The sequence below is a fragment of the Pungitius pungitius genome, chromosome 19 (assembly GCF_949316345.1).
Source record: "Pungitius pungitius chromosome 19, fPunPun2.1, whole genome shotgun sequence".
Classification (NCBI taxonomy): domain Eukaryota; kingdom Metazoa; phylum Chordata; class Actinopteri; order Perciformes; family Gasterosteidae; genus Pungitius; species Pungitius pungitius.
In genome coordinates this window covers 5,750,780-5,769,859 of record NC_084918.1, presented here as the reverse complement: position 1 = coordinate 5,769,859, position 19,080 = coordinate 5,750,780, and the positions used below count along the sequence as shown (strand labels likewise).

General features: G+C 41.8%; 5 protein-coding genes across 5 annotated transcripts; 4 read left to right on the top strand and 1 right to left on the bottom strand.

Moving 5' to 3' along the window:
- Positions 1-101: 101 nt before the first annotated feature.
- Positions 102-3,258, top strand: fam162a (family with sequence similarity 162 member A). The gene is made up of 5 exons (XM_037455596.2): positions 102-267; positions 1,013-1,114; positions 1,646-1,757; positions 2,259-2,367; positions 2,557-3,258. The coding sequence occupies exons 1-5, from the start codon at positions 225-227 to the stop codon at positions 2,671-2,673; spliced, it is 483 nt and encodes a 160-aa protein (XP_037311493.2). The 5' UTR covers positions 102-224; the 3' UTR covers positions 2,674-3,258.
- kpna1 (karyopherin alpha 1 (importin alpha 5)) lies at positions 3,025-10,316 on the bottom strand. The gene is made up of 14 exons (XM_037455595.2): positions 10,204-10,316; positions 9,312-9,445; positions 8,964-9,077; positions 8,727-8,826; positions 8,462-8,556; positions 8,171-8,302; positions 7,894-7,982; positions 7,683-7,782; positions 6,783-6,946; positions 6,450-6,528; positions 6,220-6,345; positions 6,007-6,134; positions 5,518-5,693; positions 3,025-5,385 (listed from the first exon to the last, which is right to left on the bottom strand). Exons 2-14 carry the CDS (start codon positions 9,435-9,437, stop codon positions 5,198-5,200), a joined length of 1,617 nt encoding a protein of 538 aa, XP_037311492.2. The 5' UTR covers positions 9,438-9,445; positions 10,204-10,316; the 3' UTR covers positions 3,025-5,197.
- A 38-nt stretch (positions 10,317-10,354) lies between these two features.
- Positions 10,355-11,952, top strand: LOC119198748 (nanos homolog 2-like). Its single transcript, XM_037456225.2, has one exon. The coding sequence runs from the start codon at positions 11,425-11,427 to the stop codon at positions 11,950-11,952; it is 528 nt and encodes a 175-aa protein (XP_037312122.1). The 5' UTR covers positions 10,355-11,424.
- Positions 11,953-13,030: 1,078 nt separating this feature from the next.
- LOC119198682 (uncharacterized) lies at positions 13,031-15,264 on the top strand. Its single transcript, XM_037456109.2, has 8 exons — positions 13,031-13,120; positions 13,235-13,346; positions 13,529-13,673; positions 13,762-13,875; positions 14,287-14,431; positions 14,542-14,690; positions 14,792-14,931; positions 15,101-15,264. Exons 2-8 carry the CDS (start codon positions 13,247-13,249, stop codon positions 15,250-15,252), a joined length of 945 nt encoding a protein of 314 aa, XP_037312006.2. The 5' UTR covers positions 13,031-13,120; positions 13,235-13,246; the 3' UTR covers positions 15,253-15,264.
- A 1,262-nt stretch (positions 15,265-16,526) lies between these two features.
- si:ch211-161h7.5 (uncharacterized) lies at positions 16,527-19,056 on the top strand. Its single transcript, XM_037456430.2, has 8 exons — positions 16,527-16,550; positions 17,047-17,164; positions 17,286-17,430; positions 17,582-17,695; positions 17,794-17,938; positions 18,059-18,207; positions 18,297-18,436; positions 18,684-19,056. Exons 2-8 carry the CDS (start codon positions 17,065-17,067, stop codon positions 18,833-18,835), a joined length of 945 nt encoding a protein of 314 aa, XP_037312327.2. The 5' UTR covers positions 16,527-16,550; positions 17,047-17,064; the 3' UTR covers positions 18,836-19,056.
- Positions 19,057-19,080: the final 24 nt, after the last annotated feature.

The window sequence follows — 19,080 nt, the reverse complement described above, 5'->3', positions numbered from 1 at the left end:
ACACTAAGCTACAACTACAAGTATGCACGGTTAACAATAATCAAGGAGGAAACGGATCATTTCTGATCAGGCAAACAACACATGCTCCTAAGCTTGTTAGCGGGTCCGTTTGGGTATTTGTTGAAAACGCAGTTGGCTGACTTTCAAAAGCTGACGGAAGACAAGGTGTTACGAGACAGTTTGATGGGTTTTTAGAGACGGTGTACTTAAATAAGTTTAAAAAAATGAATTTCATCCGATCTCGCCTGTCCATTGGCAACTTTATAGGTTTGTATTTTTTAATTACATTTGTAGGTTATTTGTTGTTTTTAGTAACTGCCTGCAAGTCTGTCTTATTGTTCGAAATTGGCTAATTAACGTGACGTTAGTTGCTTTATATTTTTAACGTTACATATTAACAACATGCTGCAGTTGTAGTAATCTTTGCATACGACACGCTGGTGATGGTTAAATGTTTTAATGTCATTCTCCAACGTGGGTAAATTATCACGTCACTACGAAAGGTCTGGTACCTGTATTTGTGACATTTGTATTTCGGGGACAGGTTTGCACCCAAATTAAAACCTTAGTCACGTTGACTTGCAAACCCAAACTTGTTAAGTTGTGTTACGCCGACACGCGTCGGTCCTATTTAGAAAGACTGCAGCACGTCGGCTGTTTGCTTATTAATATGGTTTTTGTATCTTGTGATGTAACCTGTGTTTCATTCAAAATTAGCCGTGATATTGTGATGTGATTCAAAATCGAAACCTCATCAGCAACTGCAGTTTTGAATGAAAAAAGAAAAATACTTTGAGCTACTCCGATGTGATGACATGCTGTTTTTTTTTCTTCAACGTTCTTTTTGACCCAACAACTTCAGGAAGCCTCATTAGGAATTTGATATTTTCCAACAAGACCAGTTTATACATCAAGGAAATACTTAGCATTTCAACATAATTGAAAGAATTTTAATTTACATTTTATTCCTTATTTAGGTCCAATTCACTCATTTTTAAAAATTTCTCACCAGGCCAAAGGGACAGACAGGTCAGTGAAACATGGAGCCACAGAGGGATGTGCAGTAAACCACAGGAGGTGAAAGCCGAGCCTCTGCCAGCAGACCCAGCGCAAGGTAGCGTTTGGGATCATGAGATTGCCGTCCTGTAAAAATCCTGTCCATGTTTACTTGTCGTGTGAGTCAATAATGCTTCAAATTCCCCCCGGATACACGAACGCTGAAAAGCCCTTTTTTTGTCCTTGTGAATTGTAACTTTTTTTTACAGTTTACATTTAAAATAACTGTATGTAAGCAACCTTTGTAGGAATATGGTGACTGCGTGCCTTGTAAGTGCAACATTTTGTTGGATGTCCCACCTCTCGCCCTGTTTCCATTCTGCCACCACTTTTAATCTGTCAACAAAGCAAAAATATACTTCAAAATGAAAAAGCAACAGTTGTGTGTTCCAGAAGTCCATGTTCCCATATTCACTGCCAGAGCATTTTGTACATCACCAGTTGCTTGTTGCAATAGCAAGAGCGTGATTGTTTTCGTAACTCCCAGCGGGAGAAGGAACACAAGAAGTGGGATTACAATTGGGGGTGGACGGAATTAACAAGACTGAACTCTGTCTGTTCATTTTAACCTGTGCTTCCTTTCACACAGAGCCTCGTCCCGCTTTCAGAGTCCCAGGCTACAGACCCTCCAATCTGGACAAGAAGATGCTGCTCTGGTCGGGACGCTTCAAGACAGCAGACCAGATCCCAGAGCTCGTGTCGTAAGTAGCCTTTTCCTGTTTATACCAGACCTCCCAGTACACTTGCGTCTGATTGGCCCATTGCGTGATGTGGTTAAGATAATTTGCACGAACAGGGCGAACTAACTGGATCGGAGGGCTTTCTGCTGTGGATAGCTTATATTCCAGGTTCAAACAAGGCATCTGTTTTTAGCTGGAGGTAATTTCCGTTGTTATTGAAAACCGGGTGGAGATTATATGATGAGATCTGACAATGATAAAAGCCAACTGTCACGCAGTGAATCAGCAGACTTTTTGCTTCCTGCAATCATAACGGACCAAAACTCGCCATACGGGTAAAAATGATGCTGAAATTAATCCCTTTATAAGAATAATGAGAATAAATATCTGGCGGCAAACGTTGACACATTGCCATTGCATGATGAATGATGCACAACATTATTAGTGTGCTGAGCTGAAACCGGCACATTGTATCATATCTGGCTATGCTGACGTTTGCTTGTCCATCTCCCCGTGCCACAGGTTTGAGATGATCGATGCTGCTAGAAACAAAGTCCGAGTGAAGGCCTGCTATGTGATGATGGCAGCCACACTAGGCGCCTGTCTGGTGATGGTGTTCCTGGGCAAACGGGTCAGTGGCAACAGACAATGGATTGTTTGTACTGACAACAATGTCAAAGAGTGCTTTTGTCACTGCATTGGTGCTGATAATTTAATCACTTTGCTTTACACAAATGTCATTCATTTTGGACCAAATACAATTGTGAGAACTGAGATTTTCTTTCTAGCTTTGTCTGTAATTTGTCTCATTTCATCGCAGGCTGTTGGCAGAAACGAGTCCCTGACAAGTCTAAACATGGAGAAAAAAGCTAAATGGAGGGAGGACCTTCTAAGAGAGAAGGAAGCTGCTGCTGTTCTGTCGGAGAAGGCTCAGTGATGGAAGACACCTTCCTGCATACTCCTCCCGCTCAATACCCTGCCAATAGTGAGCTGTTCGCTCCCATTGTAGAGCAGAAAAAATATATCAGAGCAGATGTGCAATAATTAAGGATACTGCCTTTAAAAAACAACTATGGCTTATTCATTTTGGATATAAGTTTACCCTTTCAGCAACTACATTGACGCACTGGCACCAGTTTGTTAGGAAAAGCCCCTGTCAATTAGTGTGGCGTCGCCATTTGGTTGCATTCAAGGACAGTTGAAACATGTGTGATTTAATGTAGTATTGTGGTTTTAGGCGTTTATAAAGAATCAAAACAATGATTGTCAGACAAATCAAACCGCTGCATCAATTCCTCTAGTAGACTCCAACTTGTACTTTTCTAAAGCAATCTAATGTTAGCAGCGTAGGTATTCCTTTTTTTATTGTGCTGGCAAAAGTAAAAGCCCTCAAGAGGTCTTCAGTGTACTATGGTGTGCTCTCATGTCCTGGTACGTATGTAAGTAGGCTGGTTAATTTATGACTAGATGTGATCTATGTATACAGTCAATACCAATGAAATAAAGTATATCTTCCTGAAAATGCTTGTGTGATTTTAATGAAATGATCTAATTTTACTGCAACCCAGTGATCAGTTGGTTCCTTTTCACCAATAGACAAAAAATCTTCAGATTAGTTGAAAATTAACTTGTCACAGAGGCACAACATTTCTTGGATGGCAGTAAAGGCAATACTTCAAAGCGATTCATCTTGCAGACAAACTACAATGGAATTGATTCACTTACGCTGTGGTTCATGAACCAGCTTTTATGCAAATGGCGTAATAGGGACAGTTGCACAAACTCAATACAACAAACAGTAATCGACATGTAGAGCTGGTAATCTCTTGCAGAGATTTTGATAAAAGTAAGCAATGTTAAGAGGGCTCGGTAAACAAACATTCGGTTTTTGCTAACTAAGGTGATCACCAGTATTGAACTTTTTTTATCTGGATTTAAGTTGAAATTCTCTGGAAGGACTCCTGTTGAATTAAGTTTATGGCACCATCAGCAACATGGCAGCTGCTAAATGGTAAAATGAAAAAATGTTTGGAATAAAGACCAGCTTCAGACCCAATAGCTGATACATGTCTGTCATGGCAGATCAAATTGGAAAATGCTACCTGAACATGTGCTGGAAAGACATTTCGACTGCTTGTGCTTTAACAGCCAATTTTCCAAAAGTCCGACTTTGTTACAATACAGCGTTTCTATCTTTGCTGAGGCAGCATGATCTACTGATTGTAATTAGTGTGCTAAGAGTTTCAGTCCACAATCTGCTCCGAGTGCCTTTGTGGGAAAGGTAAACAGTGACATACATTGTCATCCTTATCAAACCAGAAGGGGGTCGCAGATTCAGACCACACTTTCTTTTACGCCTTGCTTCCTGAGGAGGGAAAAGCTGTGTCACCAACCAATTCAACAGTTAATGCAAAAACTATGGTAGATTGTTGAGGAGCAGGCATCAGTCCTGAACTAAAGTGCTGCCAATGAAATTAAGGTAAGATAATAAAAGTTCCCGCTGGTCTGCTGCTGGTCACATTCCAACGGTTAAATAGTCTGCTTTGTCTCGTCCAAGTCAGTCTAATTGTCTCAGTGCGAGGGAAGACTCCAATTCCCGTGGCTCCATGGGGTTATTCACTTCACACCAGAGGCAGTCTAAACTCTTGAAGATGAAGCCGGTGCAGGTGGAAAATCCCATAGCTGGATAGAGGAATGCATGATATGAGATTCAGGAGGGAGTCTGGTGGACAAGCACCACCCCTCAGCGACAGTCAAGTTCCTAATATGTCCATCTGTAGTAACTTATCCAATGGCTGGCGAGAGGAGGTGAAGGAATTCAACCTCCATTTTTGAGTTATTTAAGTGCCTTTAGTAGAGGTCAGTTGAGTTGTTGGGTTGGGACTGGCCACAAGGTCCCATTGTGGGCAGTCCAGTCAACGTCTCATGGTCAGTCCAGTGTTCGAGTTTGATCATTCTTCTCTGTGTGTGTGTCTGTGGAAGGAGGATAAAAATCACGTCCATGTCCGTCTGTCTTGTGAGTACTAAATGCTTACCTAACCTCATCAGAGATTGGGTCGGCCAATCCTACAGAAACTCCGAGAAGTGCCTTCCATTTGGGATGAGCTGAGGAAAATCCAAAAGGTACGACAGGGTGGTGTTGCAGGGACAACCTGCTAGTAGGAGACCCCCGGGGCCCGAGCAGGTATCACACGCGCAGGTGAGCTCGGCGCGAGACAGAATGATAAGTGACACCTTCACAAACTGGCTGAAAGGGACCCACGTCGGACGCTACGCACACACACACGAGTGCTTCTGTAAGGTTACATTTTCGATAATCATGATTATGATTAAATCAATCTCTCTGGCGATGAGGGGAGCCGCGTGAAGCGTAACCCTTGATCGCGGCAGTGGGCAGAGAGTGAGAGAAATGAGCAGAGGTGACGATGAAGGTGGAGCACACAGGGAGGGAAGATTTAGCATTATAGCTGGAAGCCTTCCATCGGGGCCTCGCACTGCTGGAAGAGGAACTGCTGCTGCTGCAGGTCGACGGCTGGCGCCAGAGACGGGTCCTCGTCTTCAGTGTTGAAGTAGCGCTCGATCAGGTCGAAAGCTTTCTGGTAGATTTCCTGGTTCTCGTGTCCCTGCAGGAACTCCAACTTGTCCAGACCTGTGCGGAAGGGAGGCTCTTGATCAACGAACTAACAGCCAGAAACTAAAATAGTTGCTACACAGTTCATTGATCAGGTTTAACTGCCTTAAACACTTTAAACATTTTAATCGTGCGTCGGTGTACACTGACCATAGGCTTCTTCAATTAGCGCACAGTAAGGGTTGATGCCACCACCCCTCTTGGCCTCCAGTTCTCCCAGTCGCAAGATGTTCTCGAGGCCATTCAGAGCCACCTGAACTATTTTGGAGTCCATAAGCGTGAGCAGGTCACACAGAGGCTTTATACAGCCTAAATCCACAAGGTGCCTGCAGATAAACACATAAAGAGTTGAACATATATTAGTAATTTATAGCAAATACCCGTTTGAAAAGCATGATAGCCAGTGTGTCCCCTTTTTCAGGTGGGCGGGGGGCTGTTATAATGGTAGGGGAAACACTGATAGGTAAACCACACACAACCCCTACACAACCCCTACAAAAGGAGAAAGTTCACCACAGTCATTACACCAGCTGAAGGACAGTCTCTCTACTGCATTAGATGATTATCCTGAAAGCAATGCTGAAACGCCTGTGTGGATGGATATCACAGGTAGTGTGGAGGCAGCCTCAGTGCTCTTACCTTATTTGCTCTGCAGAGCCCCCCGAGGTGGCATTGGTAATTGCCCAGGCTGCTTCCTTCCTTGTGCGAAACTCTGATACCTGAAGAATATTGATGAGAGGAGGCAGCAGGCCTGCATCTATCACCATCTATTAATAGGGGGAAACCATTTATTAGATGAGAAAATGCTCACGTCAAATTTGTAACTTTAATTCATGTTATTCAAATACAAACCTGTATTTGTGCTCGGTTCCCTGCGGTGATGTTGGAGATCGTCCAGCAGGCTTCTTTTTTGATGGACTCCTTGGGACTACTCAGGAGATGAAGTAGGGACTGCAGTGCTGAACAGTTCAAAATCACCTAGGCAACCGCACCAATTACACACAACATAAATATTTATATAAAAGTATTTGATTACTTTGTCCAGAAGAACAACTTTATGTGTGTATACATCAGGCCTTTACCTGTGTCTGCAAATCGTCTCCAGTGACTATGTTCCCAACAGCTCGCAGTGCAGGGGATACCACCTTATAATCCGAATGCCTATGAACAAAGAAGAATTAAGTAATGTCTGATCAGAGGTCTGTGTCCCCTGATACCAGACAAGATAACCTCTTCGGACTTTTGGAATTTGTCAAACCTGAAAAAGCCTCGGTCAAACAATATTCAAATACTGTTTGGAAACCTTTACAAGACTTTAATCATCCGGCTATATTGCAAACATTGCTCCTCTCAAAGAATTGATAGCGGAGCTGTGCAATCTTTAAACAGGTAAGTATACAACATGCAAGCCTTACATCAGTAACTCCACCAGCCTGCGACAAACTCCTGAGTCAATAACAGCCTGGATTTTGTCATTGGGGCCATCGGATAGGTAGGACAGTGCCCAACACGCATCAGCCAGGATGTCGGTGTCATTGACAAACAGCAGCCAAGACAACACACTGAGACACGGGGACACCTAGGTTGGAAAAAAAAGAGAAAACATCCCGGTATTTGGTTTAATGTGAATTTTTTTTCCAAACAGACTAGTGTAGGAGACACTCACATGAATGCAAACAGCAGCAAAGACAAAAAAGACTCAACAAGGCTTATAAGAATTGACATCAAAACAGTACACAAATAACCAGTTTTCTTCAGGCTTTATGAACAAATACAGAAGAAGACACACATCACTTTATTGAAGACGCCGCGCTATTTGCAGGTCGCTGTATTGTGTCAGATTTTTTTTTTTAGAAAAGTTAGAAACAACATGTACACATGATCATGAAGATACTCATTTAACGTTATATGGGCTTTGCATGAGGAGGAGGAGGCGGGTTCATGTCTGATTTGCGTCATCTGAGGTGCATCGCTGATAAACCAATAGGGAGTCTGGATGGTAAATGTTTACACTTCTCATCCAACCACAATCAAATTCACTCAATCGATGGCGCGATTTATCCCGATCGTTTTTTTGTGTGATTTTGAACGCCGACAAGCCGGAAAACAAGCCAAATTGAAATAGGAGTAACGAGGCGGTTTTTTAAAATTCTAAAAGTAGAAAGTACAGATATTTGCCTGAAAATGTAAGTATTTTTTCAAACAGACGTAAGCAGCTCAATAAAGCTTTTGACCATGAAGGTGAGAAATGATATACTTAAGCAATGTAAGAGGTTTTCTGTTGCCATAGCGACATATTTCTCTTGGCAAATTACCTTAGTAAAGTCTGGAGGTGGGTTCTTTCCTCTGCACAGGTTTGATAGAGCCCACACAGCATTTCTCATCATGGTTAGACGATTCTGCTTGGCCAGTAATCTGCCAAAGTGGAATGTTTTGTTCAGGATAGAGAATCACAGTTACTCTGTATTTTCTAGAGAAACAACATGATTTAGAAGGAAGACAAAGTGTCAATGAGTGGTTACTTACTGCACCAGGGAAGGCAGTATGTTGCAGTCTATGACAAAGTCTCTGCATTCTGTGCTATCTCCTGCAATGTTTCCCAAGGCCCACACTGCCTGAGGGGCAAAGCAATTATTCAGGTCATTTGATAAACAAAGTAAAATTGTACAATATCAAATATCAGGATTAGGTTCCATTAGACCAGTCGGTTAAAATAAATATTGTTATTGAAATGACGTAATGAAGAAATATAAGAAATCTGTGTTTACAAGAAAAATCACCTGTAAGTCTGAATTCTCCATACCTGTTCCTGCACGTCTTCAAAATCAGAGCAGAGCATCTCTATGAAAATAGGCACAGCGCCTGCCTGGATTACCACCCGAGTCTGATGGGATGTACCTGATGCAATGTTGGTCAACACCCACGCAGCCTCAAACTGAAACAGTAAAAATATATATTTACTACACAATGACCGCTCATGGAGCTGCACGTTGGTGTATGTGCCAGCAGTGTCGCCTCACAGCAAGACAGGCCCTTTTGTGCAGCCTTTGCATGTTTAAAATAATGTTGACTCAAATAATTTAAGGAAATGTACCTGCAACGTGCAATTTTCTCTCCTTTTTAGGAATTCCACAAAGCGCTCCACCACCCCTGAAGTGGCAATGACTTCATCAATGGGTGGGTTGGGTTCTAAGTTAAAAAGAGTGAAGGTGGACAATGTTAATAAAAATAATACAGCAATATTTTTCTTTAAATCATTAAATAAATAGAGAAGTTTTCAAACTAAAATAACATGGCTTAATATTATCATACAGCTCATACTATTCATGATGAATTATGGCAATCTATAGCACCCTTACCTTTAGAAAGGAGCTTCCTAAAGCGCTGAGTGCCTATTAGCTGCTGCTCAGGACTACTGGAGAAGATAATTTGAGTCATGTCTTCAGAGATCACCCCACCCTGAAAAGCACATAGATGCACATAGATGCACATAGATGGATCAACATAGAAGGAATGCAGTCATAGGACTTCATACAGGCTCTGCATGACGGCACGACATGTAGGTGGATAGCAGAAATATTTGATGGTCATCTTACTGTAACTGGGTCCACGTTGTTACCCTGCGACTCCAGGTAGCCGCTATCCGCCATCCCATCTTCCTCTGGGAGGCCATCATCCTCCACTGTGGCAACATTCCTCCTCTTAAAGAGCTATGACAAAACAAAATTCAAATAACTTTAAAAATATATATTTTTAGAAGATTTCCTCTTTATCCTTATTTTGCTAGGGACACAACATGGATTCAAGATACCACTCCAACATTAACTTTCTGGCAGGACACAATTTCATAAACATGAACGTTTTTAACTTCAACCCCCTTATTACATGTTAACACTCATCTCCTGCTAAAAAGGTCTAAATAACTTCCTACAAAATGTACTCACCTGTTCATCCTTCTTCTGTTTGCGAAGCTGTAGGCCTTCCTCTTCCCTCCTTCTTCTCATTTCATCTGTGTTGAGGGACTTGTTCTTGTAGCTCTTAAGTCGTGCATTGTCCTTAACCTGACTCATTGTGACGCCTAGAGGGATACAGAACACATGTTATATATACAGACTTATATAATAAAGTTTGGAGAAAATAACTATGCCATCTGGAACTGAAGATCGACAGATGACCAAGCAAGTCCTTTTGTACACCAACTATTGTCAATACATGCATGTCCGTCTGTATCTTCGGACAAAAAATATCCGAGTATGCTGTACGTAGGGCACCTCCTCCAGTTTTCTAACGTTACATTTGTCAATGAATGTTAGCAAAAACAATCACTAACTCAGGTAAAATTGTCGTATGCAAGAGGTAACTGTAGTTTACAGCGAAATAGGGCAACACCCTTTGCGCAAACAGTTCATCAATTTGGGGGATCTAAGAATACAACTTAGCTAGCTAGCTAGCCAGTTAGCTAATGTCACTTGACACGGCGTGATTAATAAACAACCAAACATATCACTATCAAATGTTCTAGGGTGCTGCTTCCCCTTGTCGATTAAAACTTATATATGTGGAGAATTATCGAAGAATAGGTATACGGCAGCGGATTACTTTGTCAGATAACGTTATAGCTAATGTCACAGACGTTGTTAGCACAAATACCGAAAGCTCTCTAGCTGACAGTGGCTAACTGCATTAGCGTTAGCGCTAGCTTCGAAATGTGACGTTAGCTCATCCGACAGCGTTATCTTTTTCATACGTTGCCGATATTAAGAATCAAATGAGCTTCTCAATACAAATGGATATCACACATGTACTCATAAATGTGTTTATTTCTTTTTAACTGACCTGTCAAAATGGGCTCTGTAATCCCCTTGTTTTTCACTAGGCCACCGTCAGAACAGTCGTCGCCGGTGTGACAATGCGCATGCGTGAGGTAAACCCCGCCCCCTGCCTACAATTCCCCCGCACTTATTTATACTCCGCCACAAACCACGCAACGGTTCTGCTTTGTAAAAGGCTAGAAAAACAGCTTCTTTTCTTTTTAATTACAACACGCCGCACGCTTGCTTTGAATGTGTAATGCACTAAGCATACACAACACAACTGTTACTGCATACATTGCATACATTGTTCCAAGGAACGACCTGTGTCGGGGTCAAACGCGCAGCGGAAGGCAAGCATTCACAAAGGACAACTTCAAGGAGGACGGATGCAGCGGCCGGCCCCTCAGTTGTATAAACGAGCATGCTATGGGCAGTGCAGGTGTTGTGAAAGATGCATGAACGTTTAACAATGATACAGTTTGAAAGTGCGCCAGACACCCGCCGGCGCCAGTGCACATCGGGTGGGGGCGTGGCTAGTCTGTGTGGCCGCACGACAAAACAGTAAACACCCATGACATGTCGGATGGTGAAATAAACAAAACCAGCAGCAACACACAGTGTAGGGGAGACGCTCACATGAATGCAAACAGCAGCAAAGACAAAAGACACAACAAGCCTTATAAGAATTGACATCCTCGTAGTAGCATCCCCATTTATTCATCACCGTCATCGCAGGTTATTTGGGACATTAATTGTAATCATCATGTTCATGTTCACTTTAATTAGTTTCGATGTTTGTAGCGGTTTCATTAAGGCATACTTTAAGTTAGACCTATACACTCGTATTCACCTATTGTATTTGTATTTGACGATGTGTGTGTGTGATGAGATTTGTTGCAGGTGACTATTGCGCCAAATCATGTTCAAATAATGCATTAACTCTGTCTGACCCTTTGACACGTTAGCACAACAGGTGCACTATCTTCAACAATGACATATATTATCGGATTACTTCTCATCTGGGTACTAATAAGGCGGCCAAGCTATAATTACAGGTTTCTGAGATGAAAGAAACCTGGTAACTGCACAAGTCTTTTTTATCTGTCTATCCAGACACCTGTCATCGATAAGTTTGCAGACGACTCAATCAAAACGTTGTTGCACTTTAAAAGCAACTCACGTCTACAAATACGAGACCCTCCAAACTCGCGCACAAACTCTGCGAAGGAATTCTCTCCAAAAGATGACAGCGAGGCAAAGACACGTCTTGGCGCAGAGCTCGCTCTGCTCCTCCGGGGACTGCTTCGACATGTGGCACGACTACATGGACCTGGGCAGACTGCTGGAGAGGCTGTGCCACGATCGAACGGGGGCCCCCGGGGACCTCGAAAGAAGCGCAGCGAAAGAAGCAAAAGAAGCACCGGCGGGACCTCGGAGCCACATCCAAAGCTCTCCGCGCGAGAGCTGCGTAATCTCCCTAGAGAGCAGTTCGGCGGGCAGCGTGTGCGGCCTCTCGGACAGCGGCAGCAGCGGCAGCAGCGGCGGGACGTCCTCGGGCTACTGTCGCTTCTGCAAGCAGAACGGGGAGTCCGCGAGGGTGTACCGGTCGCACAGCCTGAAATCCGACGAGGGGAAGGTCATCTGCCCCATCCTCCGGAACTACACCTGCCCCACCTGCGGAGCCACCGGGGACCGCGCGCACACGCGCCGGTACTGTCCGCGGGCGCGTCGGGGCGAGGCCGCGACGATGCTGCCCGGGTCCAGGTTCTAGGAGCCGGGGGGGGGAAAGACACTGAGAGACCCGATGTCGCGCAAAAAGACTGTTAAATAATTAGCAAACATGTTTTGGGTTCTCAAATGTTTAAAGTTGTTGTTGTTGTTTTTTTGCGTTGATGTTGCACTGCTATCATTCTGCCGGTGTGTGTATGTATTCATAGTTAGTCAACGCCAACGTTTTCTAACGTTAATAAGAAAATGTTATCAAGCATCGAGGAAGTCAAGTGACAACAACTAACCTATTGGAAACGTTTTTGTTTGTTTACTTTACCTTTAGAATAAATATTGAGAAAGTGGTGCTCTCTTGTTGTAAAGGTGTTTTTTTATAGGTCAAACTTTGGAGACTGTTTAGCACGACAGGTATTTGAATTAATGAGACATGATAAGAAAGAAACACATTTAAGTAAGATGTAAAGTCACATAACCTTTCCAATAGCAAAGCCAATTCAGCATTTTATAACAAAATGCATCATAGTCATAAAACAATCTCTGGTTCCACCCACTGCTTTGATCAGATAATAAATCCTTGTTACTAAACAGTTAAACAATGCCCGCGTATATGACTATATTAATATTAATGTTATATTAATATATAACAATATTAAGATACATTAAACTGTTGTGCAGCAAAAATAATGTAGCACAAATTTGTTTTTATTATAAAATCCTTATCTGCAAAGCATCCAGATATTAAAAAAAAACATTATTTCCCTCTGAGAGTACCTCAAAATGTAAAATTTGAGGATAACTATTACTTTCCCAACGTTGGAAATACACAAGCGGTTTACAATTTCATAGTAAAGGGTCATTCTGCGTTCCACAGTCCTTAAAGAGCACCTGCGTGTGTGTTCACCTGCTCACACACAGACAGATTTCATTGGTTGAGCTATTCCTGTTACCAAACATTACTACTGGCCCAAAGTCCAGCTTTGATTCATTTTATAATTCACTTATGAAGCACATGTCATGTACTCCGGATTTTTATCATCTTTTCGAATCATTCTCTGATGAATCTGCCAACAGCTATATATATATATGTAACTTTCAAACACGTGCAGACAGGTTATGAAAGCCCCGGCTGTTGCACAAGCAGCTCTTTTCCTTAAAGCCGCTCCCACTGCCTGTGTTTCACTCGCTTTCTCCCTGAGGCTGCTCGATAAACGGTGGGTCAAAAGCTTCTCTTTTATCTGATTTTAAGAATGAATTGAATGACACGTTGTGCAGAGCTGCATTTAAGTTGTTATCTGTGTTTTAATTCCTAATACTGGTGTTTTTAGATAACTTTCACGATGTCGAAGCACAGCATCACCCTGCTGATTGCCATAGTGCTGGCTGTGGTGTTCTTTGTCATCACCATGGTGTTCTCTGCTTTGGCAGCGTCTGGAAACGGTACGTTTTGATGCTCTACTTATGTGCATTATTTTGTGGTTTGCTATTAAGTCATTTATTATGAAAAAAAGGAGGTAATAATGTTGCCTCTTTTGACTTTTCATGTGGGCCAAAACAACTTTCATAATAGTTTTATGTCTTTTTAATTGGTCTCTTAATCATTTTGCATTTGTGTCCCATAGATCCATTTTATCAGTCCACCAGTAATATTTCAGATGAGTTTGTAACCCAGATTACACCAGACGGATGGACCTTTATCATCTGGTCATTCATTTACATCTTCCTTGCTTTGGTCCTGGTGTATGTCCTCTCTGGCATCTTTAGAAAGTAAGAACTAGCCTTAACTCCTTAGTCTGTGTGTCCTATGTGGTGTGGTGGCACAAACATTTACCTCTGTGTGTTTTTCTGTCTTTAGGAATGCATACGGTTACGTCTACTGCAGCCCGGCTGTTTTGCCACATGGATTTTATGTGGTTTGGTGCTTGAATCTGACCCTCAACACTGCATGGTTGTTCCTGTGGGACAGAAAGTGAGATGGGAACTTTTTCTTCTATTACTTCTGCTGAAATCATTCAGAAATTCCTTTCATAGTCTTGAAAAATCATCTTCAGTAATTTGGTTCACGAAAAACAACTGACTTTAAGTGTATTTTAAGCACATTCTTTTGAAATAATGCGAATTCCTCTTCAGGCTCAAGAGCCGGTTTGAGCCTTTACGTCATACTCTGGATTACCGAAAATATGGGTTTGAAAGTTTTAATGGGTTTCTGTGTTATTAAATGTGCGAATGGGTTCGGCAGCATGCACGCATGCTCTTGGGTGTGTGTCATCAACCTGTGACGGACTGCAGTTTAAAAGCAGCCCGTGTGGTTGTATCTGACATTTTAACACAACCAACATAATTACTAAATAATTGATTGTTTCGCATTTCATCCCTGAAGGTTGATGGGTACTGCGCTGGCTTTCCTCATCCTAATCACCCTAACGAACTACGCGTTGATATTCTTCTCCTGCCATGGTCTCCACAACTACGGCGCCTGGCTCAGCGAGTACCACAAAGTCGACCTGTGGCTTCAACGCGTTTTGGTTGGTACCGCGTGGCATCCTCGCGTTCATCCGTTCACCTGCAGCAACGTCTCCTGGGTCAACTCTTGCACGCCTCTGCAGCCGCGTCTCTTCTGTTGTCTCGAATGCAGGTCCAGAACGGCATCGCCATATATGCCACGTGGACGACAATCGCCTCTCTGGTCAACCTGTCCATTGTGCTGAACTACGACGCCAACGTGTCCCCGGCGGACGCCGCCACCGTCTCCCTGTCCATTCTGACTGTACTGTTGTTCGTGTGGTACGTGCAAAGTGGAAAACTCAGCATTTGTTTTTCAGAAGTTTGTAAGAAGAAAAAAAAATGCATGTCAGGAGTAAATGTCTTGTATTCTTATTTTGCAGGTTTTTCCTGGAAAACTTTGTCCTTGACAAACATGTGAGGTACATCTTGACCATTTACCCCTTTGTGATCTGGGCGGTGACAGGGGTGTTCTCGAAGAACAACAACGCTGCAGATCCCAGTGCAAATAACATCTTCACCAGTGAGAAAAACCTTTATCGATCTCAATCACCATCCCCCTGGATGCTTTATGCATTCACAACTATTTCATAGACTGCGATTCATTTTTAAAAAGCACACACAATGGAGTCAAACCCAACTCCAATGGGACAGAAAGCGTGCACACTAACGCTTCCTTCTTTGCATTACAGCCATACTCCTGGCCATCGGCTGTCTCATGTGCGCTGCACGGATAGCTTTGGTCACGTGGAGGCACATCAAGAGGCCACTGTACAGAGACGCCAGCGCGGACAGCGTGTCTCCGATGGAGATCGCTGGGAGGCAGAAAAACATATTTATCTGAGAACGTTTAATGGAAACTGTATCCATCTGTATCCATGCAGCATTGTTTCTGTATGAGATGTATTTCTAAATGCTTTGAATATTTTGAAATGTATGACTGTATGATTTTTGGCTGAGACACTGTTGGCACATAATCTTAAAATGAGTTTTAAAAATATAAGTAGATTAAATGGAATGTTGCTGAGGACCAATTGAAGTAGTCTCATGTACTCAGCTTTAAATACATGGTGTACTCAAACTGGACTCTGGGGTGTAATGACATGTTCAATACATTTCAACTGTATTTGGAAAATTGTTATGAGTGCTGGAGTGTGTTTGGACTTTCATTTTTTATGCTTTTAAAAATAAATGTGACTTTCCTTAAATTTTCAGTATCTGTGGAATACATTGCGGTTTGAGATAAAACATACTGCCAATGTTGAAGTACCCCTATGCACACATAAAGGATCATTAATTATATTCAATAACTGCTGCATGAGTAACTGTCCTATTTGTTGATGTTATTGTTCTGTAAACTTTCTGAGATGTAAAGTTTATATGGGATAGAAATGATATTTCTTCCTCGCTGCTTTACTTATTCGAATCATAATATATTATCTCTTAATGCAATGCCAGGGAAAGTTAATGAACTTACAAGTGTGAATGTCAACAAATACAGCGAAACACACCCATAAGGAATAAAAAAACACAAATATAAGTAAGAATAAAACCAAAATGTTGAGCTCAAATGTCATGTATATAAAATATAAACAGTGCAAACTACTGTTCTTGCGTAACAAAACAACGGTACGAGAAAGGCCATCGATTGGCCTTCTGGTTGCTTGTCACGGGTCATTCAAGGATTTGTCTGCAGTGTATAAACTGAATAAACTGAATGGTTAACTTTATCCCTCTACTATGACTCCTTGTCTAATTTCAAGGTCTTCCAGATTTATCTTATGTCATCTGAGAATAAGACATGATCTTTAAACTTTCACATTCCACCATAGATTTAATTGTCTGTTTCTAGGGCGACTTTTTTAAAAGGTCTTTTCATCAATGAAACAGCTTTGACAAAGCATATGAGTTACCATTTGCTGTGTTGCAACCCATAAGAGCGTATTTCATAATTATCGATCCTATGAAGGAAAATATTTGTTTAGTCATGTTTTATTCTTTTATTACTCACTGCATGATGGCAGAAATATATGCAAGATAAGAGCAGCACGTGATGGTTGTAAACCTCCTTACACAACTGGTCATTCTATAAAGAGTTACTCCCCACAGTCACTCAGCTCACAAAGAGAAGGCCAAGCGAGGGTAGGTCTTGTTTGATGTTATTGAGTCTTTATCATGTAGGCACTTTTTATGCCAATGTTTTATCATCCTGGAGGATGCAGCAGTGGATTGTGGACCTTTCTGAAGTTACATAAATTGAAAAATCAGAAAGATATAACTTGTTTCTAAATGTAATTACATTTTTTTTCCTATTATTTTTTGAGACTTCCAAAACAATTTTATGGTGCCGATCTTCAAAATAAGGCAACTCAGGATTTATTAGACTTTTAACTTTTAAGTGATTGTTTGAATGCCCTCTGAATGAGGTGAGGGATCAGTATCACTTGTCAAGGTCAGAGGTCAGGTTGAAATACAGGTTATCACGTATAAAGTTGGAAGGGTTTACATATCTTCTTCAAAGACCTATTTTGCCTATTTACTAACTAACTATAAAACTAGTAAATGTTCCAAAGATTTACTCTGCACATGTAACTTCCCTTATGGATCCACCGTAAGCCTGTTTTTCAATCATTTTCAGTTATTGCAATAGACCACAATGAAAAAACATAATCCAGGACGTCTTGCGGCCATAGTGGTCTCTGTTGTCGGCTATGCCGTAAGTTTGGTCTTCAACGGGCTTTCTGTAGTCGGACTCGGTAAGTCAAAGCTTTGTTATCGTTGTTTTCACTTCACAAGTAGATGACCAATCCTTAATAATAGTAGAACATGTTACATTCTTCTCCTTTTCACTAGTTGTTTTTTTTCCTCTCCCGACAGGTCCTTTTGATACCACCACGGCAAACGTGTCTGCAGTGTTTGACACACAGATCACACCTTCGGGGTGGACTTTTAGCATCTGGAGCGTCATCTACGTCTGGCTGACGTCAATGATGATCTACATCATCGCTGGACTTTGCAGAAAGTTGGTGCCAATTTCTCTTTAGGAAGTGCAAATAGCAACCTGAATCTTTGTAATCTCTTTATTTTTGGACACATTTAGGGAGTATTAAAAATTACTGTTCTGGGGACATTTTACAAACTGAAGCATCAACTGTGGTTGTTTTTTCTCGCAGGAATGGTTATGGCTACGTCTACTGCAGCCCTGCGGTGTTGCCTTATGGATTCTTTGTCAGCTGGTGCCTGAATCTATGCGTCAATATTGGCTGGCTGCTTGTTTGGGACCGAGGGTAAGAGGCTACAATGGCTCCTGTGATTATTGTTGTGAATTAGTCAGCCTCATTTAAATTTAAATAATGAAATGTGTTTTTGTGCTGTCTTGCTGTAGAGAGATGATCGTTGCACTGGTTTTTCTCTTCCTGGTCATCTGCACAAACTACACCATGATATTCTTCACATGCCACGGACTTCATGTTTATGGAGCCTGGCTGAATAAATACCACAAGACAGACCTGTGGCTCTTCCGTGTGCTGGTTAGTATGACAGATACGCAGGATATGCATCTAATTTCATTCAAATGTTGTGGTTTAAGTGTGTGATGTGAAAGCACAGTTATGCTTAACTAGAAAAACTACATCATACTTCATTCACAGGTTCAAAACGGAGTGATGATATACACGACATGGACAACCATTGCTACACTAATCAACCTGACCATCATACTGACTTACAATGCAAAGATGTCCCAAACGGATGCTGCAACCGTCGCATACTCGGTTTTGTCCGTCCTGCTGCTTGTGTGGTGATTGCTCTCTACTTGGAAAACAGTTGTGTTAAAAAAACATCGGTGAGACTCTAAAGGAAATGTTGTTGGTGTTGCGTGTCTTCCAGGTTTGTTTTGGAAAACTTCGTCCTTGACAGACACGTGCGGTACATCCTCATCATCTACCCGGTTGTGATCTGGGCGCTGTGTGGAAACCTGGTCAAGAACTATGATGCAAAATCACCCAGCCGTAGCGGCATTTTCATTGGTAGGACACATATCTCCTTAAACACAACAGATATAAAGTAATACAGTAAATATAGACATTCTTTTTAAGAATGGTAAATAAGCCCCTGTCGTCATGTTGTGACATTTGATTAAATTACTCCACCGTGAAGCAAACTTTTTTACCACCAGTGTAGTTTGTAAGAGTAAAATAATAACTCCTGTAGAAATGTGCATCAGACCAGAAACATCTGTTAAAAAGTCATACTAACGCGATGCTCCTCTCTTAGTCGTGCTGCTGGCTTTAGCCTGTGTGCTATTTGCCCTCCGGATTGGTTCGGTGGTTTGGAGACACATCAGACAGCCGCTCTACATAGACGTCAGTCCCGACACAATGGAGCCAATGGAGATTGCTGAGAAGCAGAAAAAGATATTTCGCTAAACACATTCACTTTATTTTAACAAATGTTTTATTTAAAACGTTTTGAGACATGTTGTAAAATTCTGATTGTATAAAGTATGATATCTTTTGCTGATGGTCTTTGAATCTTTTAGGTCTGTTCTCAAACATATTGATTGCTAACATGACACTTTGATAAGGTGACTGTTTATAACACTAAAATAATAAACTGTATTCCACCTCTTGTTCTATACATTTTAATGTTGAATGGCCTATTTATGCCTATT